The 22067-nt window shown below is 45.9% G+C and overlaps 1 protein-coding gene across 7 annotated transcripts in view; it reads left to right on the forward strand.

Annotated features, from left to right (window-relative positions):
* The window catches only part of TMCO3 (transmembrane and coiled-coil domains 3), a 51671-nt gene that overhangs the window by 16561 nt on the left and 13043 nt on the right, over positions 1-22067 (forward strand). For 4 of the 7 annotated variants that reach the window (XM_047854681.1, XM_047854671.1, XM_047854706.1 and 1 more), the window contains exons 7-9: positions 486-578; positions 5090-5276; positions 11864-11984. In XM_047854681.1, coding sequence (XP_047710637.1) covers positions 486-578; positions 5090-5276; positions 11864-11984 — 401 coding nt within the window. The remainder of the gene's footprint in view (positions 1-485; positions 579-5089; positions 5277-11863; positions 11985-22067) is intronic. The other 3 variants (XM_047854691.1, XM_047854705.1, XM_047854702.1) reach the window with 2 other exon arrangements.

The raw sequence follows: 22067 nt of genomic DNA on the forward strand, positions 1-22067 counted from the left end.
CTGTATACCAGAACCTGTGGGATGTGGCCAATTCGGTTCTCAGGAAAGAAGTTTGTACACATAGTCATGCACAGGCCCGTGCTGGCAGGCCAAAGGAAAGTGGGGCATCTTGATTAAAATGTCCAGCTCAGGTTCAGGTTCAGTGCCTCCCCATCCTCCAGAGAAAGTGAAGGAAGGAGGTAATGAAGAGCGCAGCCTGGAAACAGGTGAATTCGTGAGCTAGTTCTCAGAAAAAGAGATAAAAACAGTCCTTCAGCTAATCAAGAAAAAGGAAAAAAAAAAAAAAAACGTATAATCAGGAAGTTCAAGCTATGTCAGGGATAGAGGACATTCAGAGAACTAGTTTTAAAAAAAATACTGGGTTTTTTTTTGTTGTTTTTTTTTTAGGATAGTTCCACTGAGTATGTTAGTACAAGATTGTTCCTTGAAGTATGCTTCATTTGTTAGATACATTAAATTGTGTGGTTTTAAAATTTTGTTCCCAGTCTGTTGTGCAGGTGGAAACCTTAGGAGAGGTTGGCGTGTTCTTTACTCTGTTTCTTGTTGGCCTAGAGTTCTCTCCAGAAAGGCTGAGAAAGGTAAGGGCCTCACCAAGCTGTGTTATTGCCCCCAATTTAAACATCATATGGTTTTAATTTATTTACTTTGTGTTTGTTCATGATTGGACTATCAAGTTAAGTATTTTAGAACAGAATATTCTTTTTATTTTTGGAATATAAATTCTAAAAGATAAAAAATACTAGAAAATGCAAATTCAATGAATGAGTAAAATTAGCTTTCATGTAGCTAATTCCAGAAAATGTCTGAGAAATGATATGTTTGAAATTTAACATGTGGGGGTCCCTCCAAAAAGGTCCAAAACTGTTAGAGGCTGAACTATCTCAGGGATTGAATGTTTGTGTAAAATGAAAATATGTAAAAGACTTGTAGCAGTTAGGACCACGTGTATGAAGAAGTGTGAAACTAAGGGAAGCAACAGTTGCCTTCTAAATTTGTTTGCTTCTAGAACTATTACTTGGAATACTGGAGTATTGCAGAAATGAAAATAGCTGGAGTAAGTTGGAAGTGAGTTAATTAAAAGCTGTGTTTTTGGACGGACACCTCACAAAAGAGGAGAGTTGGTCACAAAGCCGGTGGGAGGGCGGGGACAGAAGGGCAGGGAGGGTGACAGCAGTGCTGGTGGATCCCAGGCCACGCCGGCAGGTGGCTCTGGAGTCAGTGTGAGGGCTGGTCGGACAGCAGAGCGGCCTCGCACAATGACGACCCTTCCCTTGGTGGAGCTGCCCTGGGTCTCCATCCCTAGGAAAGAATGAAGTACAAGGTTTTTCATTAACCCTCGAATAGTCTTCAGCTTCTCGTTGTAGCATTTTTATGAAAGCGGAGGGGCAGCCTGGGTGTCTGACGGTTACACTGTCACAGCTCTTGAAAGGTATCATGCAGCCATAAAAGACATGACAAGATCCGAGATAGCAAAGAGAAGTACATTGAGGCGCTGGCCTTAGTTCACCTTGTTACTCTTTGACCTCTCTTTTCTTCTCTTTTTTTCTGTTGGAAGCTCTGTTTGTCCACCTCCCGGTTACCATCACTTCCTTTAAACACTTCTCCAGATGTGCCTCCTCACGAAGCGTTCTGAGTCCCTTTAGTGTTTTCTCAGGCACTTTTGTGTCTTTTTACGTCCTTCTGGCCTGACCTCCATGTGTTAAGTTCCAGACCCAGAGTTTAAAGGACCCTGCTCTCCTCCGCGAGCTGCGCTTGGGGCTGTGCCATGCCGGCAGCATAGCCAGGACCTGTAGCCGTGCGAGGAGCCGGGGACCTGTGGACGGGAAGGTCATCGTCCACGGCCGTCCCCGCTCCTTGCTCCGCGCAGGCTCCTCTGGGCTTCCATGTGTGTTTAGTTGAGCAAGGCTGGCAGCCGATAGTGGCGGTTGCCTGTGGCTTGGGACAGAGAGGGGCAGAGTTCGGGTTCTGCATTGACCAGCCTTGTGGTCTCAGCAGAGTATCTCACGCCTTGGACGTTGGGGTCCTCGTCTACATGGCCGGGTTTGTTCTGGCTTAAACTGCTGTAATTTATATTTTTCACCACTCTAGCATTCACTGTTCAATGAGAACTTCATCCAGAGTCATGTGAACAGAGTTTTAACCTGTATGAAACTGCACGCTGTTGCTGGTGTGGTGCTGACTTGTAGGGCTTTGGGGTTTTATGCTGACGGGGGCTTACATTTGTGCCTGGCGATGCAGCCTTAGGAGGGCTTGGCAAGGAGGGGGTGTGTGCGTGTCAGGGAGAGAGTGTGCTGTGGTCTGAGAAGTGGAAGGAACCTTCCTGGGGACCCGGCACCTGTTTAGTGACTTTGGGGTGAGCTGGGGCCCTTCTGACATGAATCCCTCACTCGTCAGCTCCCTGTGACAGGCTTGCAGGAGGACGGCAGCCTCGCCCTTTTTAGGCCCCTGGGCTCAGACTGCAGATTTAACCATGCCTAATAAACTACGCTAGCAAGTGACAAATCTGTGTTTCTCCAGCATAAATAGCGAGCAGGGCGTCAGAGCAGCCTGAAGTGACCGGTGCCATCGTGGACTTCCATGTGCCCCTCATGACGGAAAGTCATTCAGTGGGTTTTGAAATAATAATTGCTGGAAGGCCCTCTTGGATCCTCTGGGAAATCCCTAAAAGTCTGAGTGGAAACAGTTCAGAACACCAAGGTCTAGGAACTACTTAATTGTTGGCGCTGAGAACAGCCACAGTCATTTCTTCTGATGGCGCGTCCTGTTGGGTGTGTGCACCCCTGCCTCGCTGTGCTCTAGCTCCCCTTATGCTGCCGGCTCAGCTTTCATGTGCTAGCTCCCCGTTTCTGTCTCTGCCTGGGAGTTGTGTTTTCTCCTCTTTTTCTCCTTTTTTCTTTTTAACATTTGCTTTTTTGAGAGAGAGCTCAAGTGAGAGGGGGAGGGAAGGGAGAGAGAGAATCCCAAGCAGGCTCCACACTGTCAGCAGGGAGCCTAACTTGGGGCTCAATCCCGTGAACCATGAGCTGAGATCAAGAGTCAGAGAAACTCAACTGACTGAGCCGCCCAGGCACCCCCTCTTCCCCTTTTCTCCTTATTTGTTCCCTCACTAAACCCTTGTTCCAGACGCTGGTGGCTACTGACTATGAGGTGGTATACACAGCCCTGTGGCCCTCCCTTGTGGGACTGCAGGTCTGGGATTTCAGAAGGATGTGTAGGGTTGTGGACAGAAGTCCTGGGACAAGAGCTGAGGAAAATGGAGTTCGGGAGGGGATGCAGCCGTGGTGCAGATGCGTGGGGACCAGGCTGCTGTGAATTCCGACACGGGGAGTTGCCTGGGACCCTGCTGAGCAGCAGGATCTGATACGTGTGGCTGGAGAGCCCGTGTTTCTGGGAGCCCCAGGTGGTCCAGATGCCCCATGCGGAGCAAAGATCTGTGGGCACTGCCCGCATTTCCCACCCTCGTTTGCTGCACACTGTGCTTGTTGGGCTAATAGATCCCAGCCCTCCTGACCAAGGTTTGGTAGCGACCTCAGAAATCTTTAGTCTGGCCTTTGAAAGTCTACAGATGTAGAAGGCAGAGTAGAGAGACGGTTACTTCCCCAAGGTGCTCAACCAATAATGGGGTCAGTCCCGAGCTCTGGGATCCCTTGTGGGCAGAAAAACCCCTAATGCTGCTTATAGGAGTGGCTACCCTAAAACCTGGGAACCTTAAAATTCAGCATGCTGGCCTCCCCAGGAGCTGTGCCTAGGTCTGCAGGTACACCCTGGCCCTCCCACTGCTCCTGGCTATGACACAGGAAGAGGGGGAGCCATTGGAAGGCCATTAAACCACAACAGCCATCGCCACTCCCAGGTGCCAGAAGCAGGGATCAGGGAATCTGAACCTTGGAGAAGCAGCCTTGGGGCCTAACCTCTCTCTGGAAGGCAAGCACAGAGCCTGGGTTGGTCAGAGACACGTGGCAGAAGACAGAGTGGCTCTGTGTGGAAGGCTGAGTCTTCAGTTCGTTTGCCTCTGTCAGCATCCCACCATTTGACTCGGGACTTGGTGGTGTCGGGAGGATCTTGTAACTTGTTCCTGAAGTTGGAAGCTTCTGTTATGGACAAGCAGGCTGGCAGCTGGTTATGGCTGTGGGCGGCCAGGGTGTGTGTGTGCCCATTTGGCCACAGTAGGAAGTCGCTGCCCAGCCTTAGGAACAGCCTCCTGGCTGCCCTGATTCCTGAAGACAGTGTTGTGATTTTGAAAGAGGTGTTCCTTTTTATCAGGAAGGAGAGCAGGGGAGGAAAAAGATCACATCCTTCAGAGCACCCGAAGACACAGATGAGGCTTGCCAGCCAGTGGGGCCCACAACGTTTGCCTCTGAGCTTCTGTGCCAAGCCCTGCACCCCTTGCCCCCCTCTGGGCCCCCTTGCGCTCTTGCCAAGAGGGCCTGGCTGCGCAAGTTGGTTTTGTCCAAGAGGGTGTAAGGTGAGAAGAAAATGAATAAGTGCTTTCCAGTAGGATAGGATGAGTTTCGGTTAATTTCTTTTGTCACTATGTACCATTCACATTTGTATAAACGTCAGGTAGTTTTTAGTATCCCGTCTGTTCAACTCAGTTAAAAACCTTGGAGCGTTAAAATCAACCCTGATTTCTTCCACATTTTCCATTATGTCTAACCCAGCACTGAGAGCTCACTGAGGTGCCTCATCAATATTTGATTATTGAGCCGTGCTGCCTGGGTCTGTGTCCTGACACTGACTTCCATGTGACCGTGGACAAGTTAGTGGGCTTTGTGTTTTCATCTAGAAAAGGTAGAGGTCGTGCTGTCTGCCTTTGCGATGTGTTCTGAGGATTAGATTATATGGAGAGGCATGCGTGTTTAGTCCCAGTAACAATACTTAGCACTCAGTAAGCTGACGGAAGTGTTACTGTTTTTACTGTGTTCAGATTACGACTTTGGGTGTTGTGCTGATGTGTTTACCGCAGAGCTACTTCCTGAACAATTTAGGCCCGTGACCAGGCAGTATATGTGTATGCACTCTGCATGGAGCCGGTCAAGAGCTGACCGTTGTCACTAAAACCTGTGTAAACGAATGTGTTCTCTTCAAGGTCTGGAAGATAGCCTTACAAGGACCGTGTTACATGACACTATTAATGATCGCATTTGGCTTGTTATGGGGACACCTTTTACAGATCAGACCCACTCAGAGCGTCTTTATTTCTACGTGCCTGTCCTTATCAAGCACACCCTTAGTGTCCAGATTCCTCGTGGGCAGTGCCCGGGGTGAAAAAGAAGGTAGGTGATAACATGTTCTAAGTATGTGTTGAAGTATCAGGTATTCAACTGGCTTGAATTCACTCCAAAGGCCTCTTAGAAAAAATTGCAACTCTCTCTCCCTCCCTGGGCTTTACTAACAGTCACGGGCCCTCGTGCTGTGTTCACTCAGGAATTGACACCCTCATCAATTCAATTGTTCCACATTTCCACTCGATTAAGAAAACAGCTTTTACATGCTCATTAATTTAGGATAGTTGGAGGACCACATTTAAATAAAGAAGAAAATCCACATTGGAAAGTGCACTGTGGAATTGGTGGTTTAAGGGACGAACGCCGCACAGACCTGAAATCACCAGTTGTCCTCACGGGACATGGCGTGTGTTGCCTGCAGTGCCGCGAACGGGTGTGTGTTATGTGCAGCCTGAAGTAGAGTGACAGGTGCACTCTGTTCACTGCTTTAACTCTGGCTGTGGTTGGAAACTTACAGACTTTTGGTACCTTTTTTCTATAAACTACGTGATGGGTACTTTGGTGGTTGGGAGTATTTTCACCTCTTTGGGCCTAGTTTCATGTCTGTACTGGCAACACCAGCCTCTGATCGTTACTGGACCTAGCGAAGCCAGCCTGGGTCAGCAGCTTAGGGACGAACGTCCTGGGCTGACTCACGCTGGCAGCTTCCAGCTTCGACAGTACTGCTGGTTTATATCCTGTGAACTTGTAGTGACTTTCACTGTCTTGCTCTTGTTTTGTGAAAGTCAGTAAAAAATGGTGAAAACGTCATAACAGCTTCATACTGGTATTTGCCCTGCACCAAACACACCACAATGAGAGAAAAATAGGAAAAAGGAAAGCAGAGTGGTGTGGCTGGCTTCTCTGATAAAGCTGACCTTGCTGTACTTGGGGCTAGTCCTGGAGCTGCAGGCTCCTGGCATTGGTGGTGGCCACACGCAGCCCACCCACTGACTGACTGTGGGCCAATGGGCCACGGAAGCAGCCTCCTTGCTTGGAACTGTACTAACTAGTGGTCTCGTCTGTGGGGCCCAGTGTCCCTGTGGCCTGGTGCTTAGGACCACCCCTCACAAAGCCCTAGTGACAGAAGGAGGTGAGGCACCGGCAGTGGTGTAGGAGGATGAAAACAACTGCTTCTGTAAGGACCTGCACACTGGAGTCCAGCATGTGTGAGGAGTGAGGACGTCAGTGGCTGGGAGAGTTCTGTAACAACCCCAACTGTCAGGATGTGAATTCTCCTTGCTTATGGAAAAGTCTAATAACCACAGTGAAATAAGCATGCTTGAAGCACTCAACATAAGTGAAGAATTCATGCCTATTGGATTAGGCACAAGGATAGGACACAGTACACACAGAAAACATGGGAAAGAATGCCAAGAAACAAAGGAATAGTTAAGAGGCTCAGCATATATACAGCAGAAGTCCTGGAAGAATAGAGTGCAGAACATAGCTGCTGACTTTCAGACTTGGAGGAAAATGTGAGCCCTTAGCCTGAACGTTCCACCCCAAAACCGAGCAGGAAAAAGGACAAGAATAAATGTACCCTCGGCACATCCCGGTACAACAGCAGAGCTTCCGGGACTAAGGGGAAGGCTTGACAGCTGTCAGAGAACACAGGTGATCCGTACGCCTCCACCACACCGGGGGCAGACGGGGCCTGTGGAGCCGCGTCTCTGGCGTGCACGCCCAGCAGAGCTGCCAAGAGCAGGCACAGGTGAAGGCGTCGTCAGACACACGTAGGCTTGGCAGCGTGGCTGCCCGTCTGGAACACGGGAGGACCAAGCACCACAGGTTTAATTAACCTTGTACACAAAGTGCCTCATGTATCTTGTGCATGGACTGCTGGAAAAGGAGGGCTTTTTCCACTTTGTAGAGGCCAGGAGGTGCCAAGATGGTGGAGCAGCATGGAAGCTTTGTGCGTTTCTCATCCCTGAAGTGCAGCCAGAGCAACACCAGACCATCTTGCACGCCTAGAAAATCGATCTCAGGATTATCTCAACAATCGGCACAACTTGAACCACAGAACTTGTCAGGTATGTGGTGCAGAGAGGTGAACTAGGGGGAGGGGAGAAGCCGTTGGGGGGGGGGGTAGGAAGCTGTTTTTGCTTGCGGAGAGAGAACAGAGACAGCGGGTGTAGGTGGGAGAGAGTACAGGAAAAGCACTTTGTAGAAGGCCAGCTGAGAACTTGGGCCTAAGAAGGTAGGAGTGTCTACAGGGTTGCCGGTGGGGAGGCAATGCTCATGTTGAGAGACTTGGGCTTTGTAGAAACTGATAATCACAGATGTGCTAAAGTGTGGCACCTGAAGGACCGTTAGAAAATGTACTTTGGGAGAAAAAGGCTTTGACTTATAACGGCCATGACAAATAACGTGGGAATAAATCTTTGAAGAGATATGTGTGACCTTGGAGGACAGAAGTACAAAATGTTATCGAAGAGAGAGCCTGTGTTCATGATGAAGAGACTCAATACATAAAGATGCGGTTTCTCCTGAGTCTATAAACTCCCAACTATCCCAGTAAAAAATCTGGCAGGGTTTTTCATGAAATTTGGCAAACTGCTCCTGAAGTTTATTTTAAGAACAAAGGCCAAGAATAGCCAGTGTCAGTTTGAAGTGAGGTGCTTCCATATCAGACGGCAGGCCCTGCGGTCCTGTCCCTGTGTTTGGGTGGTACTGTGTGTCTGGGCCAGATGGGGCAGGAGACGATGGACAGGCGGACACGATCAGGGCGCGTGTGGCTGGGGGTGGGTGGGAGTTAGTCCTTGGAGTCCTCCGTTGAGCCGCACACAGAAACCAGCCCCACACAGATTGAACAGCTCAGTGTGTTGGGCAGAACTTCAGAGCCTGCTAGGGAGAAATATGGGTGACCTAGGGCAGAGAGGATTTCTGGAAGCGAGATGCAGAATCCAAAGCAAAAGTGTTGATAAACCCGAACACGTGGAACTTTAACTTTTACTTAAAAGGTATCTTTAGAAGTTGCAAACTAGAAGACATGTGCTATGTATATAAAATGTGCAAGAAGTAGTACTTAGAATGCATCAAGAGTTTTAAGAAGAATCAAAACGGAAGGAAACCCTGCTGCAAAATAGAACTTCTTCCCAATGGAGAACTTACGGAAGAGGAGGCATGCACGCTATGTGAACATGGAGAAATGCTGGCCTCGCTAGCAAATCGGGACGTGCAGTTGCAGACCTGTCCTCCCATGAGCCAGCCAGGTGTCTCGCCGGACCTGCCCCATGTCGGCATGAGTGCAAGCGTTCACGGGTGCTCAGTGGGAGCGTGAGCTGGTTTGGTCACTTTGGGGAACAGTTCCACAAACAGAGATGTCCATTTCTAGAGACATGTCCTAGAAAACTTCAAATGTGAAAGAATACTCAAAATACTTATTTTTGATAGCAAAAAATTTTAAGTAATCTGAGCATTTAGTAATCCAACGAATAATTAAATTATGGTGTGTCCATATACTGGAATACTGCAGAGGTAAAAATGAATTAATCTTACACTATGGAGGGAGAAATAGAAGATACAGAGGACATCTGGTCCGATATAATTTATGTAAACTTTGAAACTGTGCAAAGCTGCGTCCTCACAAACCTGCACACTGAGAGCATTTGGAAGTGCCTGAGAATGACACCCCTGCCCCTCTTCATATGTGGGTTTATTGTTGCCCCAATTCTCCTTTTCTGTTCCTCAGGGTTCCGGCCAGTACATTGGATAGTGGGGCCCAGACCCTCAAAGGGGTCAGTAAATAGCTCCAGCCTTCCATGGCCATGCTCAGAACCCATATAGCCATGAAGGGGACAGGCGGCTGGAGGTCACGGTAGCAACTTGATTATGATGAAAGATGACAATGGAAGATGTGGCAGTGGTGGCCTTCAGTACCTATCCCCCATGCAACATGGACCCACAGAAGCCTCCTCTAGAAAACACAGGCCTGCAAGAGACTGCCATGCTGTGACCTCACCATCCCCTTGCCCAGGTGGAGACTCTCATCTGTAGAGTAGGGTGGGCAGGGTGGGGCACGGGGCCAGGGCGGAGGCCATGAGTGGTGAGGGGGAGTCTCTCCTGGTGAGAACACAAGCAAGGGAAGGGGGTGTGTCCAGCAAATGTGCTAGAATGTTCATTATAGCATGCTTGTAGTAATGGAAAGATTGAAAACCTAAGTGCCCAACATCAGGGAATGGGTAAATTGCTGTATTCTACAGCAGTTTTAAAAAGAGATCTTTGTGCATCAACACAGATAATTTTCAGACATAATGGTAAGCAAAAACAAAAGCAAGTTGCAGAAATATGGATTAAGTTATAAAAAGTTTATAATTACAAAATAAACTCAGTGTTGTTCCCGGATACATAGCTGTTATTTTGTTAAAAGTAGAAAACCACTCAAGAGAATAAAAAACATGGAACCTAAGGCAGTGATTGGGGGTGTGGTGGGGGGTCCAGCCGCAGGTGGCGGGCTCATGGTACCTGTATTGTCCAGTATCTTCCTTCCCAAAAATCTGAAGTCAGGGTCTCAAAGGTTTAAGATTTAGCAAAACACAATAGTGGGTATGTGGGTATTTGTTATATTTTTTATTTTCCATATGTTTAAGGTATTTAATAAAACAGATGGAAAACAAAAAATTTTAAATGCTTATAGTAGTGGTAAGCACAAAGATTAAACTTAGTGTAAAATGCAGATGAAAAATATTAAAAGTTCTATCTTTAATTTTTAACAGTTCAGTCTAATTCTTAAATTTTTTTAATGTTCATTTATTTTTGAGAGAGAGAGAGAAAGAGAGAGAGAGAGAGAGAGAGAGAACGAGTGGGAGAGGGGCAGAGAGAGAGGGAGAGAATCCCAAGCAGGCTCCCGGCTGTCAGCATAAAGCCTGACGTGGGGCTCGAACCCACGAGCCGTGAGGTCATGACCTGAGCCACAGTAGGCTGCTTAACTGACTGAGCCACCCAGGCTCCCCAGGCAAAGTAATTCTTTCGCCTCTGTGTTCACTATACTGTTTCCTTTTACATCAGTTGCTGTGGTTAGTCTTTCCCCTCCAGCCTCAGTGAGCTGCTGCTCTCCACTTGCTCCCTGAGTGCTCCCTGTGGACTGGGCCATGCTGGGGGTGCCCCCCTCTGTTCGTGCTGCCCGCCATCTGCTGGTAGATAGTTAGATAGTTGATGCCCGCCCAGTTAAGACCGCTGTGATCTGGTGAAAGGCAAAGAGCAGGATTTTAAAAACATTTACAAAATGCTGGCAGTGTATCAGTAAATGCTTTTTTGAAAAAGTAAGGTGCGACTGGAATTATACGTCTCCTCTAAGTCCGGAAGAGGCACCATCACGGGCGCAGGGCTCAAGTGTGTTCACCTCGCGTGAGGACTTGGGGAGGAAGACCGCGGTGTGACTGCGAGCACAGGACCTGGTACGCTTCCTGGGATCAGGACAGGAGAATCACAGTCAGGAACCAATGGAGGGGTTTGTTGAAAATGATGGGTTTTTGAAGTGTCCCACTCACCCATTATTAGTGTGGGGAATTCTTCTTCACTTTTAAGTTGTTAAAGCTTTAGCCGCAGCAACCTCATGGCGCTATCCACTTAGAATGTTTTAAAAGCTTTAGCCGCAGCAACCTCATGGCGCTATCCACTTAGAATGTTTTAAAATTCTAAGCCAAAAACAAATAAATAAATCAAATTCTAAAGCCTGGATACTTTATTCACCAAAAATTTAACTTTGAATGGTAAGTAAGACAAGCTTCCTAGAAGGAGTACCTAAACTTCTAACAATTGTGATTTTTGCTGGTGATGAAAGATTTTAATTTTATTTGATTAGCTTATTCTTTTTCTTTTCTGTAAGATTACTCTTATCAGATTAGCCTTTAAATATCTGTTACTGTCAGTTGCTTTTTTTTCTTTTTTAAGAAAACAAAAATAGCTTATTTTATGGGGGAACATGACAGTTAAAAGTTTGGTCCAAAGCCAGAACTGTTGGTTGGAAATGGAGACACCGAACACCTGTATGACGCGTGGAGTTCGGGAAAATGGTACCCGTTTCCGGTCGCCTTTGTGGATGAGCCACATGGTCCCTTCGGGCAGCCCTGGCTACTGCCTTCTGTCCTGTCCACCTGATGAGCCTCTCTGCATTTGTGTCGGTGACAGACGCTCACTGTGGCCATGATGGCAGGCTGGAGGGAAGGCGACCTGTCAGCTGGGTCAGCCAGCAGGTGCGACCAGAAGGGGGGTAGGGTTAGGTCTCCTGAAGCGCTTAGGGGAGAGAGAAAGACTGGCGTGAAGGCTGTTTCCTGTATTCTGGGGACACACAGTGACATTGACCTGCTTATCCAGGCTCACCATACTCTTGTGCCCCGTGCCATCTTTCCACGATGGCGTTTTTTCTTTAAGTGTTTAGTAACAAGTGCTGGAAATATCCTGGAAGTTTTCTTTACAAAAAGTTTTTCATGTTGAAGATGTTTCAGTGTTTGCCCTCAAAGAGATTCTAAAGTTTGTATTCTCTTTAAGTGGCAGAATTTGAATTATTTCGGAAATGTGCCTGATGACCGTATTTTGACGTGGGACACTTTAAGTTACTGTAAACGTGTGCCATTGACACATTCTTCCTCAAGCAGGTGACGTTGACTACAGCGCGGTGCTGCTTGGGATGCTCGTAGTGCAGGACGTGCAGCTGGGCCTGTTCATAGCCGGCCTGCCCACGCTCATCCAGGCCGGGACCGGCGCCTACTCCAGGTAACCACGCTGCTCCTTCCTCCCCGCTCGGTTTCCAGCTTCCCGGCATCCGCTGACGAAAATGCGGTGTAATACCGTCTCCCGAAGAGATGCTTAGAGCTTGTCCGGCGCAGGCAGAGAGCGTGGTCTCTGGGGTCACGCCGCCTGGGCTCAGGCTCCAGCTCTGTCAACCTCGGGCAAATTCCTTAACCTCACTCTGCCTCGGTGTTGTCATCTAGAAAGTGGGGATGGTGTTAACTCCCTAACAGGTTAGTTAGGATTAAATGGGCTAAAATCTAAAAATGCTCAGAATGGTGCCTGGAACATACTGTGTGTGAGTGTGTGTGAGGTCGTGTGAGATTATCTGACCACGTGCGTGATTGTGCGCGTGCATGCCATCATCGTGGGGACCATTGTTGTGAGTGTCTCCGTTACCATTTCCTCTTTTCCTTATCTCAATGAAACAATCCCCCAAACCCGAACTGCACTTGCTACGTTCATGTGGAGGGAAGTCAAATTGAAAAGTGGAAGAATAAGTTCGCCCAGAAAGTCCTAGGTTATGCTGTACACACTGTTACCAGAACGCCAGCCCAAAAATAAATCCCTTGGAAAATGTAAGGAGCCCCATAAAATTTAAAGGTAAATTGCATGCGAGTTAGGACTGTAAGCTTGAGTTTATTTTAATAAGCAAATAAGCAATATGTTGTGCTTTAAGTATTTCCAGACGCTGCATTTACTTCACGTCTCACAGTGATGATGCTATAACTTACAAATTAGTAGACTTTTTTGAAATTTCTTTGGGAACCACTTTGAAATTCTGAGATCTGTCGCTTATTTCTTCTTTCTCTATATGCCTTTTATCTGTTCTTCTTGCCTTGTTGCGCTGGCTAGAATTTCCAGTACTTCAATGAGTGACATTATGTGCATAGATGTTCCTGCCTTCTTCCTCATCTGAAACAGAAAGCATCCATTCTTTCACCGTCAAATGCAGTGTTAACTGTCGGGTTTTTATTACTTTTAGGAAGTTACCTTCTAATCTCAGTTTGCTAAGAGTTTTTATTGTGAGTACACATTGGGTTTTGTCAACTGCTTTTTCTGCATCTCTTGGTATGATTGTGTGGTTTTTCTTCTTTAGCTGTTTGATGTGGCAGATTACGTTGATTGATTTTTGGAAGTCAATCCAGCCTTACATAGGTAGAATGAATCCTACTTGGTTGCGGTATATAATTCTTTTTATACGTTGTTGCCTCCAATTAGCTAATGTTTTGTTGAGGAGTTTTGGGTCTGAGTTCATGAGAGAGAATGGTGTGTAGCTTTCTTTTATGGTATTCTCAATTTCTGGTTTTGGTGTTAGGGCAATACTATGTTCATAACATGATTTGGGAAGTGTTTCTCCTTTTTCTGGAAAACATTGCATCAAACTGCCGTTAATTCTTCCTTAAATATTTGGTAGAATTCTCCAGTGAAACTATCTGGGCCTTGAGATTTCTTTGGGGGGATTTTTGCTAAGTTACAAATTCAGTTTGCTTAATGGTTATGAGGCTATTCAAATTATCTACAAATTATCTGCATATTGTTGAGTTGTGGTAGCTTGGTTTTTCAAAGAATGGGTCCATCCCATTTCACATGTGGAGGTTATATGTGCAGACTTGGTTATAGTATATCCCATCATCTTTTGATGTCTGTAGGGTCTGCAGTAATGTTTCCTGTGTTGCTCCTGCTGTTGGTAACTTGTGCTTTCTTTCTCTGTCAATCTTTCTAGAGGGTTGGCAGTTATTTTAATTTCTTCAAAGACCAGCTTTTGTTTCATTGGCTTTTTTCTTTTTTTATATATGTATAACAAATTTAATGTTTGTTTATATTTGAGAGAGAGAGAGAACGAGCAGGGCAGGGGCAGGGAGAGAGAAACACAGAATCTGAAACAGGCTCCAGGCTCTGAGCTGTCAGCACAGAGCCCGATGCGGGGCTCCAACTCGCAGACTGCGAGATCATGACCCAAGTCGAAGTTGGACGCTCAACCGATTGAGCTGCCCAGACGCCCCGTCTTTGTTTTTCTGTTTTTAATTTCTTTGGTTTCTATCCTTCTGGCTTTTTCTCCTGTTTGTTTTGGCTGTTATTTTTCTAGGTTCTTGTGCTGTGAATGTAGCTTATTGACTTGAAACCTTTCTTCTTTTCTAGTGTGTTTAGTGCCACACGTTTCCCTTGCAGCACTGTCTTAGCTGCATCTTGTTTCTTTTGGTATGTTGTATTTTTATCTTCATTTAGTTCAGTTAATTTAAAACATTTCTTTTGAAGCTTCCTCTTTGATCTATGGATCGTTTAGAAGTCTGTTGCTCAGTTTCCAAGTGTTTGTGGAGATTTACCTGTTGTCTTTCTGTCATTGGTTTCTGGTTTGGTTCCACTCTGGTCACAGAACAAGCACACTTTGTTTTTGTCTTTTGTTTTTAATTTTAATTTTTATTTATTTTTGGGAGAGAGAGAGATCGGGAGGGGCAGAGAGAGAGAATCTCAAACAGGCTCCACACTGTCAGCGCAGAGCCTGATGTGGGGCTCAAACTCACGAACTGTGAGATCATGACCTGAGCTGAAGATGTTTAACTGACTGAGCCACCCAGAACAAACACATTTTGTATGAGCTTAGTTTTATTAAGTTTGTTGAGGTTTGTCTTGTGGCCTCAGGTACGGTCTGTTTAAGTGCTCCAAAGGCCCTTATTCTGATGTCGAGTGGAGTGTTTTATGTCAGACCCTGTTTGTTCATGGCATTGTTCAGTTTTCCTGTGTTCTTGCTGGAGAAGGTGGTTATTGACATCCCTAATTATAATTGCTAATTTGCCGATTTCTCCTTCTAGCTCTGTCAGCTCTTGATTTATATATTTTGGTGCTCTCTTATGTGGTGCATACACATTTAGGAACATTTTGTTTTCCTGGTGGATTGACCTGGTTATCATTACGTAATAGCTCTTTTGTTTCTAGTAATTTTCCTTATTCTGGAATTTACTTTATCTGCTGTTAATATAGTATTTCCTACTTGTTTTTTTTTTTCAATATATGAAATTTATTGTCAAATTGGTTTCCATACAACACCCAGTGCTCATCCCAAAAGGTGCCCACCTCAATACCCATCACCCACCCTCCCCTCCCTCCCACCCCCCATCAACCCTCAGTTCTCAGTTTTTAAGAGTCTCTTATGCTTTGGCTGTCTCCCACTCTAACCTCTTTTTTTTTTTTTCCTTCCCCTCCCCCATGGGTTTCTGTTAAGTTTCTCAGGATCCACATAAAAGTGAAAACATGTGGTATCTGTCTTTCTCTGTATGGCTTATTTCACTTAGCATCACACTCTCCAGTTCCATACACGTTGCTACAAAGGGCCATATTTCGTTCTTTCTCATTGCCACGTAGTACTCCATTGTGTATATAAACCACAATTTCTTTATCCATTCATTAGTTGATGGACATTTAGGCTCTTTCCATAATTTGGCTATTGTTGAGAGTACTGCTATAAACATTGGGGTACAAGTGCCCCTATGCATCAGTACTCCTGTATCCCTTGGGTAAATTCCTAGTAGTGCTATTGCTGGGTCATAGGGTAGGTCTATTTTTAATTTTCTGAGGAACCTCCACACTGTTTTCCAGAGCGGCTGCACCAGTTTGCATTCCCACCAACAGTGCAAGAGGGTTCCTGTTTCTCCACATCCTCTCCAGCATCTATAGTCTCCTGATTGGTTCATTTTGGCCACTCTGACTGGCATGAGGTGATATCTGAGTGTGGTTTTGATTTGTATTTCCCTGATAAGGAGCGACGTTGAGCATCTTTTCATGTGCCTGTTGGCCATCTGGATGTCTTCTTTAGAGAAGTGTCTATTCATGTTTTCTGCCCATTTCTTCACTGGGTTATTTGTTTTTCGGGTGTGGAGTTTGGTGAGCTCTTTATAGATTTTGGATACTAGCCCTTTGTCCGACCTACTTGTTTTTTATTAATGTCTAAAATGGTCTGTCTTTTCCATATTTTAAAATTTTCAGTCTGTTTATTCCATTGTATTTGAATGAGTTTCTCAATAGATAAGGTATTGTTGGATTGTTGGATGATTTTTTTAATGTTTATTTTGAGAGTGAGTGCACATGAGTGTGGGATGGGGGGGTGGCAGAGAGTGAGAGACAGAGAATCCCAAACAGGCTCCATGGGGTCAGCATAGAGCCCGACGTGGGGCTCGATCCCACAAACTAGGAGATCATGACTTGAGCCAAAATCAAGAGTCAGACACTCAACTGACTGAGCCACCCAGGCACCCTGGATGCTGTTTTTTTAATCCATTCGGTCAATATATCTTAATTAACGTTGAGACCATTTACATTTATGGTAAATGTTGATATGTCAGGACCTAAGTCTCTCATTTTGTTATTTTCTCTGATTCTTGTTTCTCTGTTACATTTTTCTTACCCCCTGATGGGTCACTTGCATAATTTTGAGGACCCGGTGTAGTTATCTCAGCAGCTACTCCAGGCTCTGCAGTGCATGCGGTGCTGAGGTTAGCTCCCGGCTGTCAGTGCTTGACTGCTTGTGACACGTAGGAGCCTTACTTCCCTTTAGTTCCCTTGCCTCTCCCTTCTTTTTAAGTATAATTGTTGTATGTTCTCTATTTATCTGAACACCAGATCAGTGTGTTTATTAACTTTGCTTCTGATCACATAGGATTTTTTTAATTCATCAGGGTTACCTATTTTATTTTTATCCATTCCATTGTTCTTACTTGCTTTCTCAAGATTTCTTCTCTTATAATTTCCTTTCTGCGGGGGGCTTTCTTTGCTCATTCTTCCTTTTTTAATTTTTTTTTAATGTTTATTTATTTTTGAGAGAGACAGAGACAGAGTATGAGCAGGGCAGGGGCAGAGAGAAAGGGAGGCAGAATCCGGAGCAGGCTCCAGGCTCTGAGCTGTCAGCATAGAGCCCGACGCGGGGCTTGAACCCACAAACCGCGAGATCACGCCCTGAGCCAAAGTTGGACGCTTAATCAGCTGAGCCACCCAGGTGCCCCTACTCATTCTTGCATAGTTAGTCTGCTGCTGGTGACAAATTCTCATCATTTTTCTTCCTCCAAGAAAACGTTATCTTCCCTCCTTCCTGGAGGATATTCTCCAGGATATGGATTGTACGGGTGACAGTCCTTCTCTTCCAGCACTTGAAGGATGCACTGCTTCTCTCTGGCCTCTCACGGCTTCAATGAGAAATTGGCTGCCATTTCTCTAAACACAAGTTACGGATAATTACTTATATGAGTGGTTTCTCTTTGTCTGCTCTTAAGATTCGTTCTTTGTTTTTAGTTTTCAGAAACTGAGCTCTGGTGTGTCTTGGTGTCTTCATCGGTTCAGGCTGCTGTAACAACATCATAGACCAGGGCTTAAGCAACAGACTTTTATCTCTCGGTCTGAGATCAGGTGGTGGCAGGTTCGGTTCTTGACGAAAGCTCACTTTCAGACAGCCGTCTTCTTGCCATGTCCTCACGTGGCAGGGGGAGTACAGCACAGAGGGTCTCTGGTCTCTTCTGACGATGAGGGCACTGACCCCACCACAGGGCCCCACCTTGGTGACCTCCCGGAGGCCCCTCCTCCTAACACCATCATGTTGGGGCTTCATATAGGGATTTGGGGGACACAAATGTTCAGTCCATGACAGTCTTTGGGCATATCCTGTTGGGAGTTGGCTCGACTTCTTGGGTCTGTAGGTTTATGTCTTCTGCCTACTTTAGGATTTTCAGCCATTGTTTCCTCAAATAGTGTTTCAGTCCCACGTGCTCCCTCCTGCTTGGACTCAAGGGATACAAACATTTGTTCTTTTGTTATTATCCCACAGGCCTCTGAGACTCCTTCTTCCTCTTCTTCTTCCTCTCCTTTTTTTTTTTTTTTTTTCTATTTTCTGTTTGTCAGACCAGGTAAATTGTGTTCATCCGTCCTCAAGTTCATGGATTCTCTCCTCTGTCTTCACTTTATTTAGCCCATCCAGCAAGATTTTAATTTTTGTTATTACAGTTGACCCTTGAACAATGCTGCTCTGAACTATGTGGGTCCACGGATATGTGGAGTTTTTTCAGGACAGTGCTGTGAATGTGTAAGAATACAGTATATAATTTATGTAACCTACACAGCATGTACTAATCGACTGTTTATGTCATCAGTCAGTCTTCTTGGGAAATCGAAAGTCATATGCAGATCTTTACTGTGCAGGCAGCTGGTGCCCCAGACCCTGTGTTGTTCAAAGGTCAACTGTACATCGTTGTAGAATTTCCATTTGGTATGCCTTTTTATGGCTTCTATTTCTTTGCTGAAATTTTCTGTTTTTTCATTTCTTTAAAAAGAATTTTTAATTGCTGTTGAATCACGTTTTTGATAGCGGCTTAAAATCTTTGTCAGATAATTCTAATAATGATTCACCTTGACGTTGGAGTCTGTTGGTTTTGTATTTTTTAATATTTACCTTTTGCCAGAAGTTACATTAAGTTTCAGTAATCCGAAATGATTAAGATGTCTTCTCTTCTGTCCGATAGCTCAGCCTGTTGGAAAATAGAGACAGCTTTTTAACTGGGATGCCCAGAGGGTTAGGCCCCGGAGCTCCCTCCAGCTCTGCCGCTTCCTAGTCTCACAGTCTCTGGGCTTCAGTTTTCTCCCTGATGGTGGGGGCGGCGCGGGGGTGCCTGGCTGGCTCAGTTGGCAGAGCGTGAGGCTCTTCATCTGAGGTTGTGGGTTCGAACCCCACATTAACTGTAGGGCTTACTTAAAAATTAAATCTTTAAAAAAAAAAAACGGGGATGGTATGGAAATAGTACCTGCTCGTGGACTGTGTGAGGGTTGCAGGAGAGAACCGTATGGAGTGCCTGCTTAGGCTGCTACCTGAAGGGTGTGACTGTTAAGGTCAGTTTGTTGACAGGGTCCTCTTGTCCTTTTCCTCTGATTCAGGATTTTTTAACTATCAGAAAAGTAACACGTCTAGTCACAGCCTATAAATAAGAGCCAGTTCCTAGTCCTTCTGGCTACAGATTTGCAAGATAAGTAACTGAACAAAATTTGTATAGCTGAAAGGAAGATTTACAACTTTAGCTGAAAATCTTTTTTTTTTAATGTTTATTTATTTTTGACATCAAGAGCACCAGTGGGGGAGGGGCAGAGAGGGAGACCAAGGATACACATCATGGGCTCCGTGCCGACAGCAGGGAGCCTGACGTGGGGTTCCAAGTCACAAACCATGAGGTCATGATGTGAGCCAAATTCAGACACTAAACGACTGAGCCACCCAGGCGCCCCAGCTGAAAATCATGTGCTTTCTATTTAAGAAGCATCCAATAAATTAGGACCTGTAGAGGTCACAATCTCCTTACCAAACAGGAAGCGGAACCGCCACAAAGAGTGCAGGTGCTCAGAAAGGACAAATGGGACCCCTCATCGCATGAAACTTCCCTGCTGCTTACAAGTAAAATGGTCACCATAGGGCGTTGTCTCCTCAGAAAGCTTTAGGAACTTTTCTTCAGTGTTTTTCCGAATGAAAGTCCAGTACACATATGGGTCCCATTGACATTGTTCAAACTTAGTTGTGAAACATCATGTTCACCAAGAGTTTGACGGTGTGGAAAAGATGTTCTATGTTGTGTTAAGCTGTAAAACAGAGAGTCAGGTCATAGGACAGTGTTTCCTCAAAAGGGTTAAACAGAGTTGTTGTAAGACTCAGCTGTTCCGCTCCAGGGCATTGACCCAAGAGACATGAAGATGTCTGTCCACACAAAACCTGTGTTGGAGGTGAGGAGAGCACACAGTGTTCATGTCCTTAATGCAACAGATTATACACTTGAAAGTGGTTAAAGTGGTAATTTTATGAATAATTTACCACAGTGAAAAAAAAAACTTGCACATGAATGTTCATAGCGGCATTATTCGTAATCGCTAAAAAGTGGAAACAATTCAAATGTCCATTAGCTAATGAATGGACATAGTGTACTGTGACCACACAGCGGAATGTTGTATGGAGCCCTGACACAGGCCATGACAGGGTCAACCTTGAGGACATCACACTCGTGGAGGAAGCCGGACACACAGGCTCATGTTATGTGATTCCATTTATGTGAAATGTCCAGAATAGACAAATCCATAGACAGGAAGTCGGTCAGGGGCTGGTGGGGGAGCGGAAATAAGCACTGATGGGTGTACATCTGCTCTAAAATGGGTGGCGTTGGCTGGGGCGCCTGGGTGGCGCAGTCGGTTAAGCGTCCAACTTCAGCCAGGTCACAATCTCGCGGTTCGTGAGTTCGAGCCCCGCGTCAGGCTCTGGGCTGATGGCTCAGAGCCTGGAGCCTGTTTCCGATTCTGTGTCTCCCTCTCTCTCTGCCCCTCCCCCGTTCATGCTCTGTCTCTCTCTGTCCCAAAAATAAATAAACGTTGAAAAAAAAATTTTTAAAAAAATAAAATGGGTGGCGTTGGATGCACCTCTGCAAGTGTACTCAGAACCACTGAGCTGTGTGCTTTAGAGGGGTGGATTGTATGGATGAGAATCCTGTTCCAGTAAAGCTGTTAGAAGCTATATACAGTATCACTTCAACTAAAGAGGAAAACGTCTAGAAATATGTCTATTCATGTATATAATGTACATATATATACACACACACACACACGTATGAATAAGGGGTCAATAATGATTTTCTCCTAGTAGAGTGATAGATTAGGATAATTATATTGTCTACTATTGTATACTTTTCTCTATAATTTGGGAAAACCCCTTCTAATTTTGATTACCGGGAAAAATTTACAGTAAACAAACTAAAATAAAATCCGGGATGATGTTAATACCAGCGTTGGCTTTTTATTAAACTCTGGTCAGAATCGATCTTTTCTAAAAGAAAGAATTAACTTATTCCTCTTGCCCCGACAAGTATTTCACAGTTAAGTAACAGAACACAGAGGCTATGATAATACTTTTTAAAAATAGTGATTTGAATTATTAACATCTTGCCAAGATCATGAAAATTCTAGAAGGTAGTATGGATGGATTTGTTTATAATATTGAAGACAGGGGCCCTCAGCTCTAAGCAGAGCAGAAATTCCAGAAGCCATAAAAGATAGGAGAAGTGATCAGTGTTACTGCATGGAAGTTTTGTACCGTGAGTGTGTAAATATGCCTGCGCACATGCACACGTCCCTGTGCTTGTAAACACACGTACGTGCATACCTATGCGTCCATGTGCTCTGGAACTTGTACCTGTGCACATGGTAAGCAGGCCAAAGACAAATGGGAAAAATATTTGTAAACATGTTAAAGCCAGTCAAGTTACTTATTTCCTAAAGATCTGCAAGTGAAAGTTGGAGGAACCCAGCTGTGTGGGCAGCTGGTGCAGAGATGAGGAAGTGCTCGCCCCGGCCTGGAGGAAAGGCAGAAGGCACCTGTACCTGTCACACCGCAGACCTGTAGGAGCAGGGTCCCCTCTGGGGTGCGATCGGGAGCAGGGTCTGCCTCAGCTGGGCCGCCACCCACACATGTTCTTGGAGCGGCCCGTCCGGCACGTCAGAGCCTGTGGCGGGGGAGTGTCTGCCTGAGGAAGAGGTGGCGATGCCTGCTTCACAGGGCGAGGCTGGCACTCGTAAGAACTTTGCCCAAACCTGGTGGATGGAGAGATTGAGATGCAGAGCAGTGTCGTCTTCACCGTGGGCATGAATAGGAAGTGTGTGCAGGTGCACAGATGTCCCTGGGGCCAGGTTGTCTTCACAGAGATCTGGGCTGTCCATGGCTTCCACTTTTCACATGGACCTTTGTCAGCTGTCTGCACCTTCCCTTCCTTATGGCGTATTTGGTTTGCAGTGGGGGGGGGGGGGGGGCGTGACGCCCTGGGCAGGGGGTGGCAGGGGGTCTGTGTGGTGGCTGGGAGCACGGGCCCCAGAGCCAGGTGCCAGCACGTGGCCCGGAGCCACAGCTTCACCTCTGCTCCACATTCTCATCTGCGGATGGGATGCTTCCCGCACTTGTCAGGAGAAACGCACCGAGACTGGAAGTCGTGTGTGCAGCCGAGTGCAGCCCAGTGCTCTGGGCATGGAGGAGAGCAGGGTGTTTGGGGAGGACAGTGCTGAATACGT

This window comes from Prionailurus viverrinus, chromosome A1 (assembly GCF_022837055.1).
Source record: "Prionailurus viverrinus isolate Anna chromosome A1, UM_Priviv_1.0, whole genome shotgun sequence".
Classification (NCBI taxonomy): Eukaryota; Metazoa; Chordata; class Mammalia; order Carnivora; family Felidae; genus Prionailurus; species Prionailurus viverrinus.